Source organism: Melitaea cinxia, chromosome 12 (genome assembly GCF_905220565.1).
Source record: "Melitaea cinxia chromosome 12, ilMelCinx1.1, whole genome shotgun sequence".
Taxonomy (NCBI): Eukaryota; Metazoa; Arthropoda; class Insecta; order Lepidoptera; family Nymphalidae; genus Melitaea; species Melitaea cinxia.
Genome location: NC_059405.1, coordinates 10,168,609 through 10,187,727, shown reverse-complemented (window position 1 = coordinate 10,187,727; position 19,119 = coordinate 10,168,609). Strand labels below are relative to the sequence as shown.

The 19,119-nt window shown below is 33.0% G+C and overlaps 1 protein-coding gene across 1 annotated transcript in view; it reads right to left on the bottom strand.

Moving 5' to 3' along the window:
- Positions 1-2,040: 2,040 nt before the first annotated feature.
- LOC123658548 (D-beta-hydroxybutyrate dehydrogenase, mitochondrial) overlaps positions 2,041-19,119 on the bottom strand; it is a 72,126-nt gene continuing 55,047 nt past the window's right edge. The window contains exons 7-8 of the mRNA XM_045593932.1: positions 15,207-15,380; positions 2,041-4,188 (exon numbers count right to left, since the gene is read on the bottom strand). Coding sequence (XP_045449888.1) covers positions 4,030-4,188; positions 15,207-15,380 — 333 coding nt within the window. The 3' untranslated portion in view covers positions 2,041-4,029. The remainder of the gene's footprint in view (positions 4,189-15,206; positions 15,381-19,119) is intronic.

Sequence of the window (19,119 nt, the reverse complement as noted above, 5' to 3'; positions counted from 1 at the left end):
CTTTCAGAAAGAAGGAAAATTGTCAAATTGAACGAATTTATAAGCGAGAATGCCATTGCATCGTATGGCGTCCCTCAAGGAAATATTTTGGACCATATGTAATTGTTTTTCATATATGAATGATCTGTGCAATTTGCAGATACACCAAGCTAAGGTGTTTTCTTTGCAGAGAACACTGAAATCGTTTTCACTGTCAGTTCTCCAACAAATCAAAGAAAGAGTCGAGCAGAATATGTCTCTGGTAACCAAATGGTTGAAAAACAATCTTTAGACACTAGATACAGCTAAGTCAAATTATGTTTGTTTTTCAATAAATCATCATACACAGCCGGATAATGAGCTACACATTAAAATAGACACACGTAGAGACATGCAAAATAAAAACTGAAACTGTCCTAAAATAGATACAGTTGTGTGAACAAAATATTTGGGTGTTATAGGGGATCAAAATTTATCAAGTTACCGCACTTAGAGAAAGTAGGCAGTAGAATCATAAAATTAATATTCATTTTTCGTACGAGATTCCAGAACTCGAAACAAATAATAAACTAACATCAAGAAACATTCTTACGGAAATATAAATTGCTTTAGCTTAATCAGTAATGCTAGAGTCAAAGTCATGTCATTTATAAATATAATCTTTTCACTAATGAACTATATAAACTGAGTCATTTACTAACTATTATAAACATGTCTTTAATGCAAATGATTTTGAAAAAACACAAATCTATAACCTTAAATAAATAAAAAATAAAATAAAAATAAATCTACATTTAGAAAATAAAAGACGGTAGAATATTATAGCAAATGCAAGCCCCGAGAAATTGAATTTTATTTGTTAGCATTCAATATAAGGTACGTTCATGCTTTTTGCACAGTAAAATAAATCAGAAATTAAATATATACCCCATGTTATACTAATTGATGAATAAATTACAGAATAGCTAGGTGTTAGCTGGCATTTTGGCACCTTACCTGCTCGCAGAGACTGACAAATCAGTTGAAATTTTACAACGAGTGGTTAAAATATTTTAAAATACCGTCTATGAGCAAAAGATTTGAATACATAGATTTTATTTTCATCCAAAAGCTAGTTAATAATAAAATAGATTGTCCGCCACTGTTACAAAAAATAATTTTAGAGTCCCTCGTAGGCGTCCACGAAAACCTATAACACCCCTCTGCCCTCCACTTCGGCGTACAGTCCTAGGAGCCAACTCCGCTATCCCTAGACTCTGTAGAATAGCCAACCAATATAGCACCAGTATTGACATATTCAGCGCGAATTTTATTCACGTGAAGAGCTTATTTTATTTGACCAAGTTTCACCAATAGTAACTATTAGATTGTAGTGACAGGTACTGACTGATATTCGGAAAATTGTTTAATTTTTTTTTTTTTTTTTGTATATTTGCATGCTGTGTTTACCTTTAATTGGTTTTTTTATTTAGTGTTAGTTTTTATATATATATTTTTTAATTTTATGAATGTATTAGTACAAACACTGTTGGTAAACCTTTTTATTAAATAAATAAATAAATACATTTTGTTATGTGGAAACAGAAGCTCTTATATACCATGTTAATTAGTATCACACATAATATTTTTGATAATAGATAAATAGAGGATATGGTGATTATGAACCCTTTCAATTACTTTCCCTTAACACATTTCCGCTACAAATCACACACACAATGTACACACTCACATACATACTTAACTTTCATACACCCACCTCAATGACACCTCACATGTTATAGTTGTATAGAAACATTTACATGTTACATTAAACATTACCGTTAATGTAATGTTTTTTGTAATGTTAAAGTTTTATTGACTGTTGCTATGTTATTATTGTGTTATGTTAACGTAAAAACGGAGTCTCTTGGCACAGGCGTTAACATTCTTAAAAGGAGGCCCCAATCATTGATCCTGTAAGAAATTTATTTAATAAATTTGTTTGTTTAATACAAATGTTAACTGTTTATTTACTTTTTAATTATAAAGTAAAGTTCAAATTAAAAATTAAAACACGATCAAAATTTTCCAATAACTTTATTATATATAAACAAACATTAAAAAATCCATACAAGCAAAATCTTTCAATTTGTTGTTTTCCGTCGTGTAAATGCAGCCGAAATGTAGTTGAATCTGAAGTTATATAAATGATTATTATGATTTCTGAACACTTGTTATATGATTAAAATCATGTCATTATGGTTTAGTAACAAATGTCGTGTCTAAATTATATTTATAAGTGCCTGCTTTTGTTGTTGAATTTAAGTCAGCATAATGATTATATTAATTACCAAATATTTAAAAGTGTTTTACAAAATCATAAACAAATTTTCTAAATGCGTACTATAAAAGTTGTCAACATTACTTTGTCAACTATTAAACACCAACTTGACATATACGAAAGTAAAACACTGTCTACAATTGCTACAATATATAGTATAGTACTGTGTATATTCACTAGGGGTGTTATGGAGCTCCGCAAACGAAACAGAATCTATCGGATATCTAAAACAAAAATCCATCCATAACCGTAATCGAACCCGATATAAAATTTCCGAATAATATTTCGAATAGATACGAAGTCTAAATAAGACTAAGTCTAGAGACATCCCGTTGTGATTTATTGTTTTCTTCTCTTACTTTGATAATTATCTAATATACGGAACAATCGGCTATAACCGTAAATGAAAGTGATACAATATTTTATTTGTATCCGTATCCATATTCGGATCCTTGATTTTCAAAATTCGTCGCCGTGCTTCGGCAACGATCACGTAACAAGACAATACATTATTGGTTACACAATGATTAAGACGTTAAGTATAAAATTGAACTAAATTACTTATAACATAAAAGATAAATATTCAAAAACAACAATCTTAAATTTGAAATTAAATTATATTCAAAATAATACGAATAAAAAAACAAATTGTGATTTTATTTATGACTTGTACACTATTATTATTTAAAAGACGGATATTATTTAAATGATAGTATATAAATACAGAAAAGCTGAAATAATTTTCACATTTCCATGTTAAAATGGAAGATCAATCATTAAAACGACTATAGCTTACGAGCACGTGTGACTGACGGCTTAAATTTAGTTAGTGCCGATAAAAAATGGCTGATCCTATTTTGTTGAGTTGACCAACTATTTTGTTATTGGATTTGAACATAAAAACTTAACTATGGTTATTTTTATGCCTAATCATGATTTACATAATCAGTTCATTAAGGAAATCATTTTTACTACTTTGGTAAATGTTTTCTGATTTCATAAATCCGCCTGAAAAACTTAAAAAAATACATAAATTGAGTTCGTTCTCTCTTTAATGCCCGCGTTGTATTGGTTCGTAGTCAGGCTTAAACGCAAACTTATTTTATCAGCTGTGATGTTAAGCTAAATCAATAAAATACGCTTGTATTTATATCAAAAGAGTTAACACACATATGTAACTGCGTATTTTATAAATTATTAGTACTAAAGCTTTTCTCTATGCCTACAAACTTCTAGAAATAAAAGTAGCGTAGATAATCTAAATACTTGCGTAGGTATATTTATTTAACATAAATTTTATACTAGATGGCACATTTTTATGATTCGTGTGATAAATAAAACATGAAGATACATAATAATAAAAACAAGATATTATCGAGGAGACGTCAAAGTCTCACTTCTATCACTTATTGCGTTCTCGTAAAAGAAGATACTGTATACGTGTTCAAGGGTTAGATGCTCGCATAAATGATCAGCAAACTTACTCGACCTTAAAAGCTTACATAATTCATGCAAGCTTCAACGGCAAGCTGGCCTCATTTAGTATAAGGGAAAACTTGTTCGAAATACAATTTTAGTTTAAAATTTATGATATTAATTTAGATAACGACATCATTTTTCGTAGATGAAATTTATTATAGAAGTAGTGACACTGTCGCTTGTTACAATTTGTTATCGTAAGAACATTCAAGTTGATTTTAATACAAACTGTTTTATTGTAGCTAAGAATATTAATCTGTGTAGAGGCCTTCGTATAACGAGCGTGGCATATGTTCGGCTAACAAAGACTTGAGCTTTTCGCGAGGGGACACGGGGGTGTAGCGGGCGAGTGGGAAGGTCCGGGTCACGCCGTCGCTTAGCGCGCGAGTCACCGCAGTCAGGTCAGCCTCCTGTTAGTGAAAAATTAATTATGTTTTATAAAATCATATTAGCCTAACATTGTTTGACAATTAAAAAGATTCTCAGTTAATTGAATTATATCTAGATTAAAGTACGAACAGATATCAATATTGTTAATAATGTTAACATACAGATAGTAATATATCATTATCAAAACTAAATATTAAGTCTACTAGCGATCTCTGTCCGTCCATATTTTTTTACACGATAAGTCGTAGGTAAAACAATACACGATAGAATAATCCACCAACATATCATATACTAAAGATCCAGTCGCTGAGGGAAGCCATGATTCAGCGTCTGAACTTGTCCCTTAAAGCCGTTTCTGATTGGGGTGACGCAAATCTGGTCGAGTTCAACGCCTCTAAGACCCAGGCGTGTCTTTTCTCGGCAAAACGGAGTCCTTTCCAACTGACTCCCTCTTTCCGAGGTGTGCCCGTGCCCATATCCGGCCACCTGGAGCTTCTTGGCGTTACTCTAACATCCACCCTCAATTTTGGCTCGTACATAGAGGCAAAAGCTCAAACAGCTGCCAAAAAACTGGGCGTCCTCTCGAAGGTGAGACGGTACTTCACTCCGGAACAGCTTCTGAATTTATATCAAGCACAAGTTCGATCATGCATGGAGTACTGCTCTCATCTTTGGGATTGCTCAGCCAAGTACCAGCTGGAGCTTCTTGAATCAATTGAGAGACGAGCCAGGAGGCTCATCGGTGACGATGCACTGGTCGCCACAAAGCTGCAAAGCTTACATCATCGGCGTGGGGTGGCCGGCCTGTCGGTTTTTTATCGGATACACTTCGGAGAGTGTGCGCAAGAACTCCAAGACCTGATTCCCCCCTCCCCCTTCCATCATCGTACAACCAGACGCTCTGCGTTACATCACCCTTATATGGTTGACATTCCCCCTATACGCACTAAGCGATTCGCTAGTACATTCTTGATCCGTACGGCCAAAGAATGGAACTCTCTACCAGCGTCTGTGTTTCCCGAAAGCTATGACCTGGGGATCTTTAAGTCGCGAGTGAATAGGTTACTTCTAGGTAAGCGTGCTCCATCTTAGACCGCATTTTCACTTATTATCAGGTGAAATAGCGGTCAAACGCCAGCCTATCTATGTATAAAAAAAAAAAAACTAAAACCTTCTCTGAAACAAGTTGCATCTTAAGGTATAGATTTAATCGATCAGGTATTATTTCGATCGGTTCGCAATATAACCAAACAAAAAAACTAGCTTTCCATGTATAAGTATAGATTAAAATATAGTCCAAGTGATAAAAATTATATTGTCTGAAATAACGTCAAGATTATTCAGGGTACAGTGTACGAAAAATGAAATATTTAGTTCGTTGTTGGTGCATCCTCTAGGTAGTATTGTTAACAATGTAAATATTACAAGTATAATCAAACAACTACTGCACGAGGTTGTAATTTACCTGAAAGGTGAAGTCGTTCTTAAGATTCTAGAACTTCTATGCTAGATAGCATAAAAAATACTACTTCATATTATTATTATCAAAGAAACTACTATTTAAGAATATTAGCTTTATGACAAATAGAGATAGTACAAAAATAACTAATGCAATGCAATAAAAAAAATTGCAAGTATGTTCAATTTAAATATTATACTTATATAATTGTGTTTGCAGACAAACGAAAAAAACCGACTTCAATTACTTTGACAAGTAATACAACGTAGATTGACGAAAAAATAGTCAAGTAACTACGCGCTATCAAAGATTACTCAAAAAGTAGTTATCAGATCTCGATAAAATTTAAATGTGACCACATGATAAACATCAGCTTTTGATTAAATTAAAAATTATCAAAATCGGTACATCCAGAAAAAAATATGCGGAATTTTGAGAGTTTCCCTCGATTTCTCTGAGATCCCATCATCAAATCCTGGTTTCCTCTTATCTTGGTACAAAACTAGGGATATCTCCTTTTCAACAAAAAAGAATTATCAAAATCGGTACATCCAGTAAAAAGTTATGTGGTATACAACGTAGGTCGACGAAAAAAGCGTCAAGTAAAAACGCATTATTAGATATAACTCGAAAAGTAGTTGTTAGATCTCAAATAAATTTAAATGGGACCAATTGACACACACCACCTCTCGATAAAAAAAAATTGTCGAAATCGGTCCACCCGGTCAAAAGTTCTGATGTAACATACATAAAAAAAATTCAGTCGAATTGAGAACCTCCTCCTTTTTTGGAAGTCGGTTAAAAATAACTGACTAACAAGCCGGTTCAGTCTCAAGCATTTTCGCATTCTTAACATGGCAAGAGTAACCGTTACTATCGCTTTGGGGCAACTCCATTATATAAACTCCATTAAATAACTGTTCAACTGAGTATTATTTAACAATATACTACATATAGAAGTATAATTAATATATAGAAGTTTATGTTACAACATTTAATGAAATTTATTACTTATCGCGAGATAAATATCTAACTGATTTTATTATAAATAAAGTTTTATTAATTTCCTCATTTCTAGAAAAGTTTTACGGACTGAGTTGTTCTGATGTTGTATAATTATCTATTTTCCTTTGAATTATATATCTAAAACATAAACATACAGAACTTTTATTATGATATAATTCGTCAATAGAACTGATTCAGTTTAATAATTTGATTGTATTATAATCACTTTATAAGTTACTAGCTGTGCACCGCGGTTTCACACAAGTTAATTTGAAAAAAATTAGCGTGTTCCAACAAACAAACAAACAAACTCTTGAGCTTTATAATATTAGTATAGATTGATTGATCATTAAAGTGTAAAAATGATTACTTTTATTTAAAACATTGCTTTGTAATTCACGTTTGATTTATTAAAATACTTAACGTGCATATATACGTGCAATGAACTGTACGGCAGCACTCAATATACTGTAATGTTTTCCACTCCGACGACGTTCTAAGCCGAGGTGCGATTTCGCTAGGAGACACCCTTAGGACGAGCGTCTTCCCCGAGCCCTCCTAGAGCCCCCTTCTTCCTTCGCGGCCGGTGTCTATAGTACCCGGCCCCTCTCACCGGTGACGTTGTTTACAACGATAGGGCCAACAGCACTCAACAATTCGAAAAAAAAAATACTGTAATCATTCGGGCTTCAGCCACTGGACAGTGCGAACTTCTGTGAGACGTCGTTAGGCTGTCAGTTCAATAAACGAAGCTTTGGAAACTATGTTTAAGTTTTAATTCGATTATGATGATGATAAGCGTCAAACAAAAAACACAACGTAAACTAATACTGTTATTACTTTATTTTGTTCCAGTAATTTTATTTTTAAATTAGGAAATAGTACTTCTGTCTTTTAACGAATTCAAATATAAATTTTCTATTAGTTAGGTATTTGAAAGAATTACAATAACAGATGTAGAAGCTATTTCTAACCGACTGTAAAGCGATTTTGTAAAATTAATCCTCTGTAAATGAGAGTTTGTAATTATGAATATTATATGTAGAGCGACAAATAAAAATATTTACTTTAAGTGAATTGCATCAATGTTTTAATTTATTTTTCATAGTAATAAATATGTATATCTAAATTCATCACTCCAGCTTTTATATTTTTAATACAAATATTTTTATAACCGTTACAATATTTTGCAACCAAATTTAACCTGTTTACCTATAATTTTTTTTTCTTTTTTAATCATATTATAAAATTTCCTTTCTTATCATAATTGCTGTTTACAAAATAATTATTATAAATACTACTATCATATTCATTACCTATTAAGCTGGATAATAAATTAGTAAGCTATGAATAAAATAAGAGAGATTGAAAAACGAACTTAATAATAAAAATTAAAACCAAGTATTCTAAAACCTACAATACTATGCAAAACTATTGTAATCAAGTAATTCAAATTGTAATTATTCCCTTACTAACTTGGATACAAAAGTATTAAAATCTGGTATAATAAATTAATAGTCTCTTTTCTCACACGCATGTAATATATAATAATTACGTGTTTCTTGTCTGGTTCGAAGTGTTGTTCGAGAGTACTTTGGTAATCCCCAGATCAGAGGGTATTACAGATAATGTAGAACTTTTTACTAATGTAGAATGAGGAAATAGATAGAGAAGTTATTCTACATATATATACTATCTAATATACAAAATTCTCGTGTCATGGTGTTAAACATTGAACTCCTCCGAAACGGCTCGACCGATGTTAATAAAATTTTGAGGGCATATCGGGTAGGTCTGAGAATCGGCCAACATCTATTTTTCATACCCCTAAGTTATAAGGGGGGGGGATTAAGCGGGTTAATAACATAGGACCTGGGTGACCGAGCTTAGCTCGGTATTCTTAGTAAATCGTGTTTTTTGAAAATCATATTTAAATACGAATTACATATTGATAAAATATGAATAATATTTTTCGATTTTATTTTTTTTAGAAAAAAAAAGAAAAAAAACGATAATCGATCTGGAATACGTGAGGATTCGAATCATGATCTTTTCGGCCGAGCGCGATCGGCCGATTTCCCCTGAGCTATTACAACTTTATTGACAGATGCGAAATTTACCTTCTTATTTTAACGATATTGTAGCCATTTTTTCATTGCCTAAAAACAGGGATAAAACGACATTTTCTAAAAATGAATCCTAGCTAGATTTATTTATCTCCCCCGTAATCCCCTGTATACTAAATTTCATGAAAATCGTTGGAGCCGTTTCCGAGATTCAGATTATATATATATATACAAGAATTGCTCGTTTAATAGTAAAAGATATGGCAAAGAAACGTTTGCGGGGTCAGCTAGTATATATATATAAAAAGTTGGAGTGTCTGTTCGTTTAAATTAACCCCTTTTTACTAAATACATATGGATACATGAATTTTGACGGGACTTTCACTGGCAGATAGGCTAACTTGGGCTACTTTTATTTTGGATTTTTTTTTATTTTATAACTCAACAATAAATTTTTTTGTTAAATTCCACGCGGACAAAGTCGCTGGAACAGCTAGTATATATATACTATATATAGTATATATATATACTGTATATAGTATATATATATATATACTATATATATATACTATATATATATACTATATATATATATATATATATATATATATATATATATATACATCCAGATACATTTTTGGCGTCAAGCACGAACTGCGTTATTACGACGTCCCTCATTTATGCTTACATTTTATACGTTTTTTCTGCGAATGTTGCTTATTTTTTTCATTTTAAATTCCGTGGGCTATATCAATTTCTTTAAATTTCTTTTTTGAGAATATTCTGCTTACAGTTGTGCCCAACCATTTATGAACCCCTTTCATGATACTTATGTTATTGCTTCCTCCATATATCCATATAGCCTCACTTAATGCACCGATTATTTAGCGTCCTATATAAGTAATGATGAAATGAGTGAGAAGTAAGCTGAAATGCGACGTTGCCAGTTTTCTAGTAGGTGTGATCATCTATCGTTAACTTAAGAAATAATTCTATTACGCTCGTTGAAATTTTAACATGTAACAGTCATAGGAACACCTCCAATTTTTCATCTTATAATAGCTCTCTTAATAAGCTGCAACATATATTTTATTTAGGCTTTTAACATTTTAATTATTGACGACGTAGCACATCATCAGAATAATAATATAATAAATAATTATTTATCGTTGTGTCCATTTGTTATAAGTATTCTTTGACTCAAAGAATAATAATAAATAATGTTCCCTTATCCTGCCACGGATACTTTCTGTACATTGAAGATATTTAAAAAAAGTGATACGGTCTATGAATACAGGTTACTGAATCGAACATTTTTTTTATATGTTTGTATGTGTCGTTGTGTCTTCATCACGCCAAAACAGCTAAACGGATTTCAAGTAATTTTAGAACATTAGAACATGGGTAACTGGGTATTCAAGAATACGAGGATATTCTTTTTTCTTCTTCGCTGACGAATCTTATAGGTTAATTAAGTTTTATAGCCACAAATAGTTGTGCCACCTGCTTTTACAAACAACATATTATTCATCATATTATTCACTCATGGCTAAAATATTATTTATACAGACTAAATAGTCTAACTACTTAACTCTATTTCACTAGAATGATTTACCTAAGTCGTCGTCTGGCAAATTTAAACGTCGTCAAACAATATTTACTTATAAAATATAAAGTATATCTTTTAAGTAGGTTTATAAGTTCTCTTTTTTTTAAGTGGATAACAATAGTTTATTAAACATTATACATATTTACAATTCACAACTTAAGAACTAAATATTTACAGATAGTTTTGGTATAAATCATGTCCGCGTGGAATCGTGTCAAGAATGCTGACAGCATTTTCTCGTTGAATCGCTATGCCGATTCTCTGGGCAAAAAAATGCACCAGCCCTCTTGTCACCAGTGGAGGCAATAAGGCAAGGAGTCATCTCATTTAAAAAAAATTTAGCACTGCTACTCCAAGGTCCAAGTGTTTCGACTGCAAATGGCACAAAGATGTAATTTGAAATTAATGACGAATACTTGTGCCGTTTATTCGTTTCAGCTTTTTCCGCTGTGGCTCCCGCTTTTAAGGCTGTTTCCCTGACATGAGAAGGAGCAAGTGTGTCAACGCAGGTTGCGTCCCACAAAAGCGCCCGTCCCCTTTCCCAGGGAACCAACGTCAATCCATCAGGTCTCTTGCCATCATTGCGACTAATTCCAGTAGGCTCGATAAGAGCAGGAACGTCGATGGTGGCAAGAGCTTTTTTATGGTATCGTTTAGGGAACCATAGCGGGAAACCTACCTGAACTCTTGTTACAGGAAAGGCCGTGTAGTCCGAAAGAATCGACCTCTTTCTCCGCACGGAGATCTGTGTTCAAAGCACAGTGGAGCTCCCAACCGGAGACCGAGAGCAATCTAAAACTTTCATTGTCTAAAAGTGTCCCAAAGTTTTTTGACGGCATTGCGTGTAGCCTGGATTGGGTCAAAAGCCAGAACAGCTGCAAAAAAAACTTCGTATCCTTAATAACAGTATGCGTCAAACTAACGTCCGTATATGTGTTACGTATTGCGTAGCCCTTACCTTATATATACGGACGTCGTAAACCTGTATACCTAATATTCGAACCACTACATATTCGACGTCCATGACCAAACCGTCACTAAACAAAACACACAAATTTTCAGTAGGGGCGCTCAGTAACCAAATAAAAGATCATTGCAAAAATGTATTAAATGTAACAGAACCTTTGTTTTTTCAAATTCAAAGACTGCTACCCAGCCTGGCTTCCATATGCATGCAAAAAAGTATAGATAATGTATATTAACTTATAGAAATATTTTTATTTTTATGACAAAATAGTGTCACTTTTCCGTTTAATATGTAAATTCAATTTTTAAATTCGTTAAAGCCTCACTTTTTCCTTTTAAGTGTACTTTTATTTTATTTTACTACTTAAGCAGTATATTGCAACCGAGCGTCAAATAAGCAGCGACACGTGCGTAGCAACTTCGGCAAACTGTTTTTAAATGATTTGTTTTGACTTAATTGAATATTTCAAAACCTTCAAATACAGTCAGTTTGGCAACGTCGCAATAGGACGTCAAATAATCGGTTGTATCGGAAGAGTTTTAGCAGAGTATACGCTCTGTCGATATACGCGCTAGACTAGCGCTGCACCGTTGGTGCGGAATTTCGCGGAAGTTTTAGTTATACAAATGCAAATATCTCAACGATTTTTTGCCTTCCGGCGATTTTTGTTGTACAGGTAGCTAGAGCCAAAAGGACTAATGTGACATCGATTAAAAAAGTGGCGTCCGATATGCGGACGTCTAAAAGAGGTGGACGCCAGTTTAGATGCATTTCGGCCCATGTGGGACGCCTAATTATTAGCAGGATGTATATATATATATATATATATATATATATATATATATATATATATATATATACCCCTATACAAATTATACTCATATTATATATGCATAAAAAAGGAAAGGGACGAAATTTATTTATCAACAATAATTACTGTTATTAAGACACACGCGTCGCTATGGTGCTGGCATCTGTGCCTATCTTAGACAATAACATGGTGAAAATTTATAAACAATATTATGCATTTTTTTAAATTATTTTAAAAACAAAATTATATACAAAAATCTAAAATAAGTTAGATTTGTTAAAACAAAATATACACATAATATCATACTTTTAATTTTGTCATCCTTAAAATTTTTGAATTTGTTTCAAGTGTTATAAACTAAAATAGTGAAAGACAGAAGGAAGAATTGTTTTATAATGTGAACTGCGACTGAGCTGATAGGCTCTATAAGATTGACTATAAACAACCATTTTCTTTTTTGTTTTTTGTCGGAACTCCCCGAGGATTTAAGTCAGAAAAAAATATTTAATTGAATTTTTTGGTCATTGGGGACTGTTGCGTATGAGGCGTTGATTCATCAATCAATAAATAATTCTAGGGCTTGATAAATTTATTATATGGCAATTTTTTTGATATTTTCTAAAAAATAAATAAATAGGTAATGTATATTCGATTTTAATTTACGCCAGCATGGTCGCAACTCACACGATGTAATTGTATAAATATATTTGTAATCCAGTGTACTGTCCGGTGTTTAGACGTAAAACACAGTACAGTCTTGTTACATAGTTGTCGTCAGATAGTGACACGTGTCACCTAGTTAGAAACGCTTCAGACTGTTTTAGTTGGTATTGGTACAATGTTTTAGTTGTTATTGGTGGATAACAATTTAATTCATACTGTAGTACAGTTTCAAAATAAACCTTTTAGTACAGAATTAATTACAATACACTATTGTGTAATTATACATTCATATTTTGTACCATAAACTTAGAGATATTTTAACATTCTAAGAGTGAAAAACTATAAAATTGGTTTATTATTTGCAAAGTTTACACATTACAAAAAAAAACCTCAAATTCGCGGTTTCAATCATGTTGTCTGTGATTCCACCCTACGAATCGTTTTTTTCTTGCTTTGCTCCAACCCATAATTTCCCACTGCTGGGCATAGGCCTCTTTCCCCATTTAGGAGAATGACCAGAGCGTAATCAACTACGCTGTTCCAATGCGTTGTGCGTTCACTATCAGGTGTATTATGATAAAAACCGGGACCAACGGCCTAACATGCTCTCCGAGGCACGGTGGGGAGACCCACAAGGACTGCACAAACACCCAGACCACGGCAAATATCTGTATCACAGCAGCCTTACGCAGTCCACTACTGGACATAGGCCTCCACAAGTTCACGCCAAAAATAGCGTGAACTCATGTGTTTTTCCCATAGTCACCACGCTGGGAAAGCGGGTTGGTGACCGCAGGGCTGGCTTTGTCGCACCGAAGACGCTGCTGCCCGTCTTCGGCCTGTGTATTTCAAAGCCAGCATTTAGATGGTTATCCCGCCATCGGTCGGCTTTTTAAGTTCCAAGGTAGTAGTGGAACTGTGTTATGCCTTAGTCGCCTCTTACGACACCCACGGGAAGCGAGGGGTGGCTATATCCTTTGATGCCGTAACCACACAGCATGCAAATATCTGTATGGCCAAAACGAATGTTTGTTATGTGCGGGGATCGAACCCGCAACCGCCAGCGCAACAGCCACAGACCAGTGCTGTGATCGTTGCGCCAACGCGTCTCGCGCGTACGAACCGTACGTTTTCAGTTAAACATTTTCCTAGGACAAAACGAGCTTAACATTAAAACATACAAACGAACTAATTTATGAAGTCATTATGCGTTAACAAAATCAACAATAAATTATGCATGTAAATTTAAATTTAAAACAACGTGTTGTTATTTTACCACTACCTGATACGATTACGATGATAGAAGTTCATTACGTTGGTATGACCGTAATCAAATTGACCACTACTGACTGAAGTACGGATATGGAATTAATAACGCAATTTCCAAGGAACATAACGATTATTGTTATTGACTTAATTTCGGTAGTGTTATATGTTATTAAATTGATTTATTTGGCGTTAATTATGAATAATAATATTGTTAGATAAGTGTTATTGCAGCAATCATGATTATGGTGAATATAAATTAAGTGTGAGTTTACTTATATTTATATATAACACTCATAACACATATAGTATCTACTCATAATGTTGTAAAAATAAAATTTATATAGAATATTAAATTGCTGCGTGGTTACGGCAGTAAAATATAGCCACCCCCTCGCTTCCCGTGGGTGTCGGAAGAGGCGACTAAGGGATAGCACAGTTCCACTACCACCTTGAAACTTAAAAAGCCGACCGATGGTGGGATAATCATTCAACTGCTGGGTATGAAATACTCAGGGTGAAGACGGGCAGCAGCGTCTTCGGTGCGACAAAGCCAGCCCTGCGGCAACCAACCCGCTGCCCAGCGCGGTGACTATGGGCAAAACACATGAGAGAACTGTTGGAGGCCTATGTCCAGCAGTGGACTGTATTAGGCTGAGGTGATTATGATAATGATAAAATTTTCACTGTCATCTTTTTCTCTGAAATGCTTTTGTCTTCGTATAAATTATTCAAAAATTAGTGTTTTATTTTTAATAAAAATAAATAGTATGTTAGTTCTTTTCATGGTTTTAATTAAAAGAACTTTACAAAGGCACGTGAATAATGTGACGTACGAGTCCAATGACCCTTACCATGACAACAAAACGAGCTGTGCCTACAGACATGAAAAATTTCTCCTTTCGCCTTTGTTTCATTGTGATCAAAGTGTGAGAACAGGCGCTTTTTTGTAAATTTGTTTTAGTTTCACATGTTTTCACAAAAAGTGACCGACATTTATATGCGCGAACTACACACACGTATATTTTTTTTATAAGTTTGTTTGCCCCAATAATATTAGGGCAGTGGTAAATCCTGAAAAAAGGTAATCGTTACTTTCCCTGTCTATAAATTATTCAATAAGATACGAAAAAATTCAGCCGGCTGAATGTTCTAAACGATACTACATGTTGCCATAACATTTCATACTTACAGGGCTTTTAGTATATTTCTCTAAGCTGCGGAGTGCTTGTTCGAAATAGTCTTCTCCGTAGGCGCCCTTTTGTTCGTCACTAAGCCTCTTCCACATATCGCGAGCTTGTTCCAGAAGTTTTTCCTCTGAGAGCCACGCGCTTCCCGTAGTATATTCGCCAGCGGCAACGACCACCTGACACAAATTTATTATTAACTTTATAAAAGGAACAAACACATTGTTTATTTAAGTTGATCTGGTGGATGTATAAAAATAACGTAGTGGTTGCATGCTTTCGTTCTGATTCTGCATTAAGGTTATATTGATATTTTACATTAAAAACATTAGAGTTCGGAAGTACGATAATCTTTTTTTTTGTGTAAAACCGTAAACCTTTTATCCCTTTCAAGGTTTGTGTTTGAGTTTTTATTTTTGAAATAGAAAAATAAGTGCCTGATTTATATCAAAAGCACAATACATGATCGGCTTAGATATTATAGGATACTGCGATAAGGACATTTTTTTCAATAATAAAATGAAGGGATTCTCACTCGGGATTGATATTTGATTCGTACAAATATGTCTTTCCTGTTTGGATGTCTGTCCTTGTGGGTTTCCCCACTGTGCCTCGTAGAGCACGTTAACCCGCAGGTCCCCTTTATTATCATAAATACCTGATAACGATCGTTATTTGTAGTAACAGGGACAATCATATCTGCCAACCCGCAGTGGAGCAGCGTAGTGGAATAACCTCCAATCTTGGATGGAGAGAGAAGCCTGTGTCCAGCAGTGGGATGTTACAGGCTCTGAATACGTATACACGTAATGTGTAGCACATGTCTAGCACGTAATGCTAAAATTTACACAATTTTTTTTTACCTAATATTTGATATCTTACCAAGTAGTAAACCAATATTAATAATTATTAACTGTCCTAGCAACCACCGTCATATTGTTTTTATTTTATTTATTTACTTATACTTTATTGTACAAGAAACAAGAAATAAAATAAACAAGCATCATTAACAATAATTAGTAGAAAAATGTACAAAAGGCGGCCTTACTACCACCGTCATATTGTTTTTATTTTATTTATTTACTTATACTTTATTGTACAAGAAACAAGAAATAAAATAAACAAGCATCATTAACAATAATTAGTAGAAAAATGTACAAAAGGCAGCCTTACTACCACCGTCATATTGTTTTTATTTTATTTATTTACTTATACTTTATTGTACAAGAAACAAGAAATAAAATAAACAAGCATCATTAACAATAATTAGTAGAAAAATGTACAAAAGGCGGCCTTACTGCTTAAAAGCAATCTCTTCCAGGCAACCTCAGGGCAAAGGAGATGATATATTGAAGGTGTAGGTGTAGTTTAATGTTATAGAAAATAATGTGAAACAACTCAATAAATAGTCATACATATATTTGTACATTTACATATTTTTGTATGTATTTATGCACATATGTGCACATATATATGAGTGTATGTCTATTTATTAAGTTATTTCAGATAGACTATTTACATATACATACACACACATATATTCATATATACATGCAGACACACATACACGATATACACATACATACACACATGTTGTGAATGAACCGATTTTTTTTTTAATTTTCTTTTAATATATTTTATTAATTGCCGCCGCCGCGTTGGCGCAACGGTTACAGCCATGGATTGTACCTGTTGCGACAACCCCACCGTGCCTCGGAGAGCACGTTTAGCCGTCGGTCCCGGTTGTTATCATGTACACCTGATAGCTATCGTTACTCATAGTAATATATCCGCCAACCCGCATTGGAGCAGCGTGGTGGATTAAGCTCTGTGAGAAGTGGAATATTACAATCTGAAGCGTAATATTTTATTATTTATTTGTTTATACCTCGTTCTGACAATAACGAATACAAAATGTATGTAATTCAAGGGTTCAAAATTACCTAAATTTCCATTCACATCATTTTTGTAATAAAATTACACTGAGAAAAAATCAGCAAGTAGATTAAATATTTTATTACGAAAACAATTTTCCTTTATCCCGTTTTTATTTTGATCTACGAGTAAATATTTAAAAATTCTCAACAAACACAGATTAATAGGCTCTGAATCGATCAGAAAGTTGACATTTATTTCTGAAACGCAAACAAGCTTATAGAGGGTTTTTCAAGAAGTATGTTTCTAAAGCTTTGCAAATCGAATTATCCCCTGTACTTGAGTCTTGGAAGTAACTGAATTGACGTCGTGACGCCCTATGGCTTGAGCTCGCTAGCTTGTAAGTGGTAATACATGTAGATAATGTAATTATTTTAGGTAACATTGTGTGTGAAATGTAACAACAATGTATGAAAATTTAATTTCCATTACGTTTACCTTAGAAATACCGATTAAATTAATATACAAATACCGATTACCGATTAAATTAATATAGAATGTTAAATAAATAAGAATGCTTAGAAAGCTTCTTATAATTTTAAAGCTTTTGTGTAGCATCAACCTATGCAATAATCGACATTCATGACAATATACACAAAACGTAAAAGAGTTAAGAGCGTGGAAATTAAACGAAATAAGGAAATATTTCGCAAATAATATTATTATAAAATTTAACATTTTTTTGAATGAATGAAGTCGAAATTTTAATCAACTCATTGGGGTACTGTATCAAAGAGCAAACCGCAGTTTTTGATCCAGTCTGTGGTCTTTGAATGACGTGTTTATAATCAAGATTACTGCGTATTTGTATGCACAAACAAGTTTCACGGGTAATTTAATATTAAAGACTTAGTTAGGAATTACAATTTGAACATAGAGAATATAGATAGATTACTATGATTTTATAGTAATGTTTTAAAAGAAATTCTAGAAAAACTTTGAAATTACTAAAACATTTCAAGGTAATTAAGGTTAATATCTAGGTAATTTGAGCCTGATTTTATTATAATCTTCCTGTCTTATGTTAATATGTTTCAATAAGTTCAGTCTGCTAAACTAACTCTTTGATAGTAATGACTCAAAATTAGATTGTTATAATATACACATATATTATTATCAACATTTAAAGCCTCCTTACTATTAAAACGTATATTTATCTGTGTAATTACTGTTTTGGCACATAATCAACCATTTTAACTGCGATGAAAATTTAACATAGATAGTATTTTAATTTATGTATGTATATATATATATATATATATATATATATACATATACATGGTTGAATGTTAAACGAATATTTCAAAGGAATAATAATATTATAATAATTGTGTTTGCTGGCAAACGAAAAAAAAAACGACTTCAATTACATCGACAATTAATACAACATAAGTAAACGAAAAAATAGTCAAGTAAATACGCATTATCAAAGATGACTCCAAAAGTTGTAATCAGATCTCGATGAAATTTAAATGTGACCACATGATAAACATCGGCTTTCGATTAAATTAAAAAACATCAACATCGGTACACTCAGTAAAAAGTTATACGGATTTTCGAGGATTTCCCTCGATTTCTCTAGGATCCCATCTTCAGATCCTGGTTTCCTTATCATTGTAGCATACTTCGGATATCTCCTTTCCAACAAAAATTATCAAAATAGAATTATCAAAATCGATTCATAAACGACGAAGTTATCCCCGAACATACATAATATATATGGTCGAATTGAGTAACCTAATCCTTTTTTGAAGTCGGTTAAAAATACAAGCTCGTAATGTCATATACGTCGTCATGTCATGTATGTCGTAATATTTATGTCAAAGGAAATATTCCGGCTTTGAAGAACGACGCGCCATGTATCAGGCATCCATTTTTATAGATTAGGTACTTATCAAACAAAAGTATTACATAAATATTTTAAATTATTTCATAGCAATAAAAGAAAGTGAGTATTTACCCACTTTCTTAGGTTTTAATTTA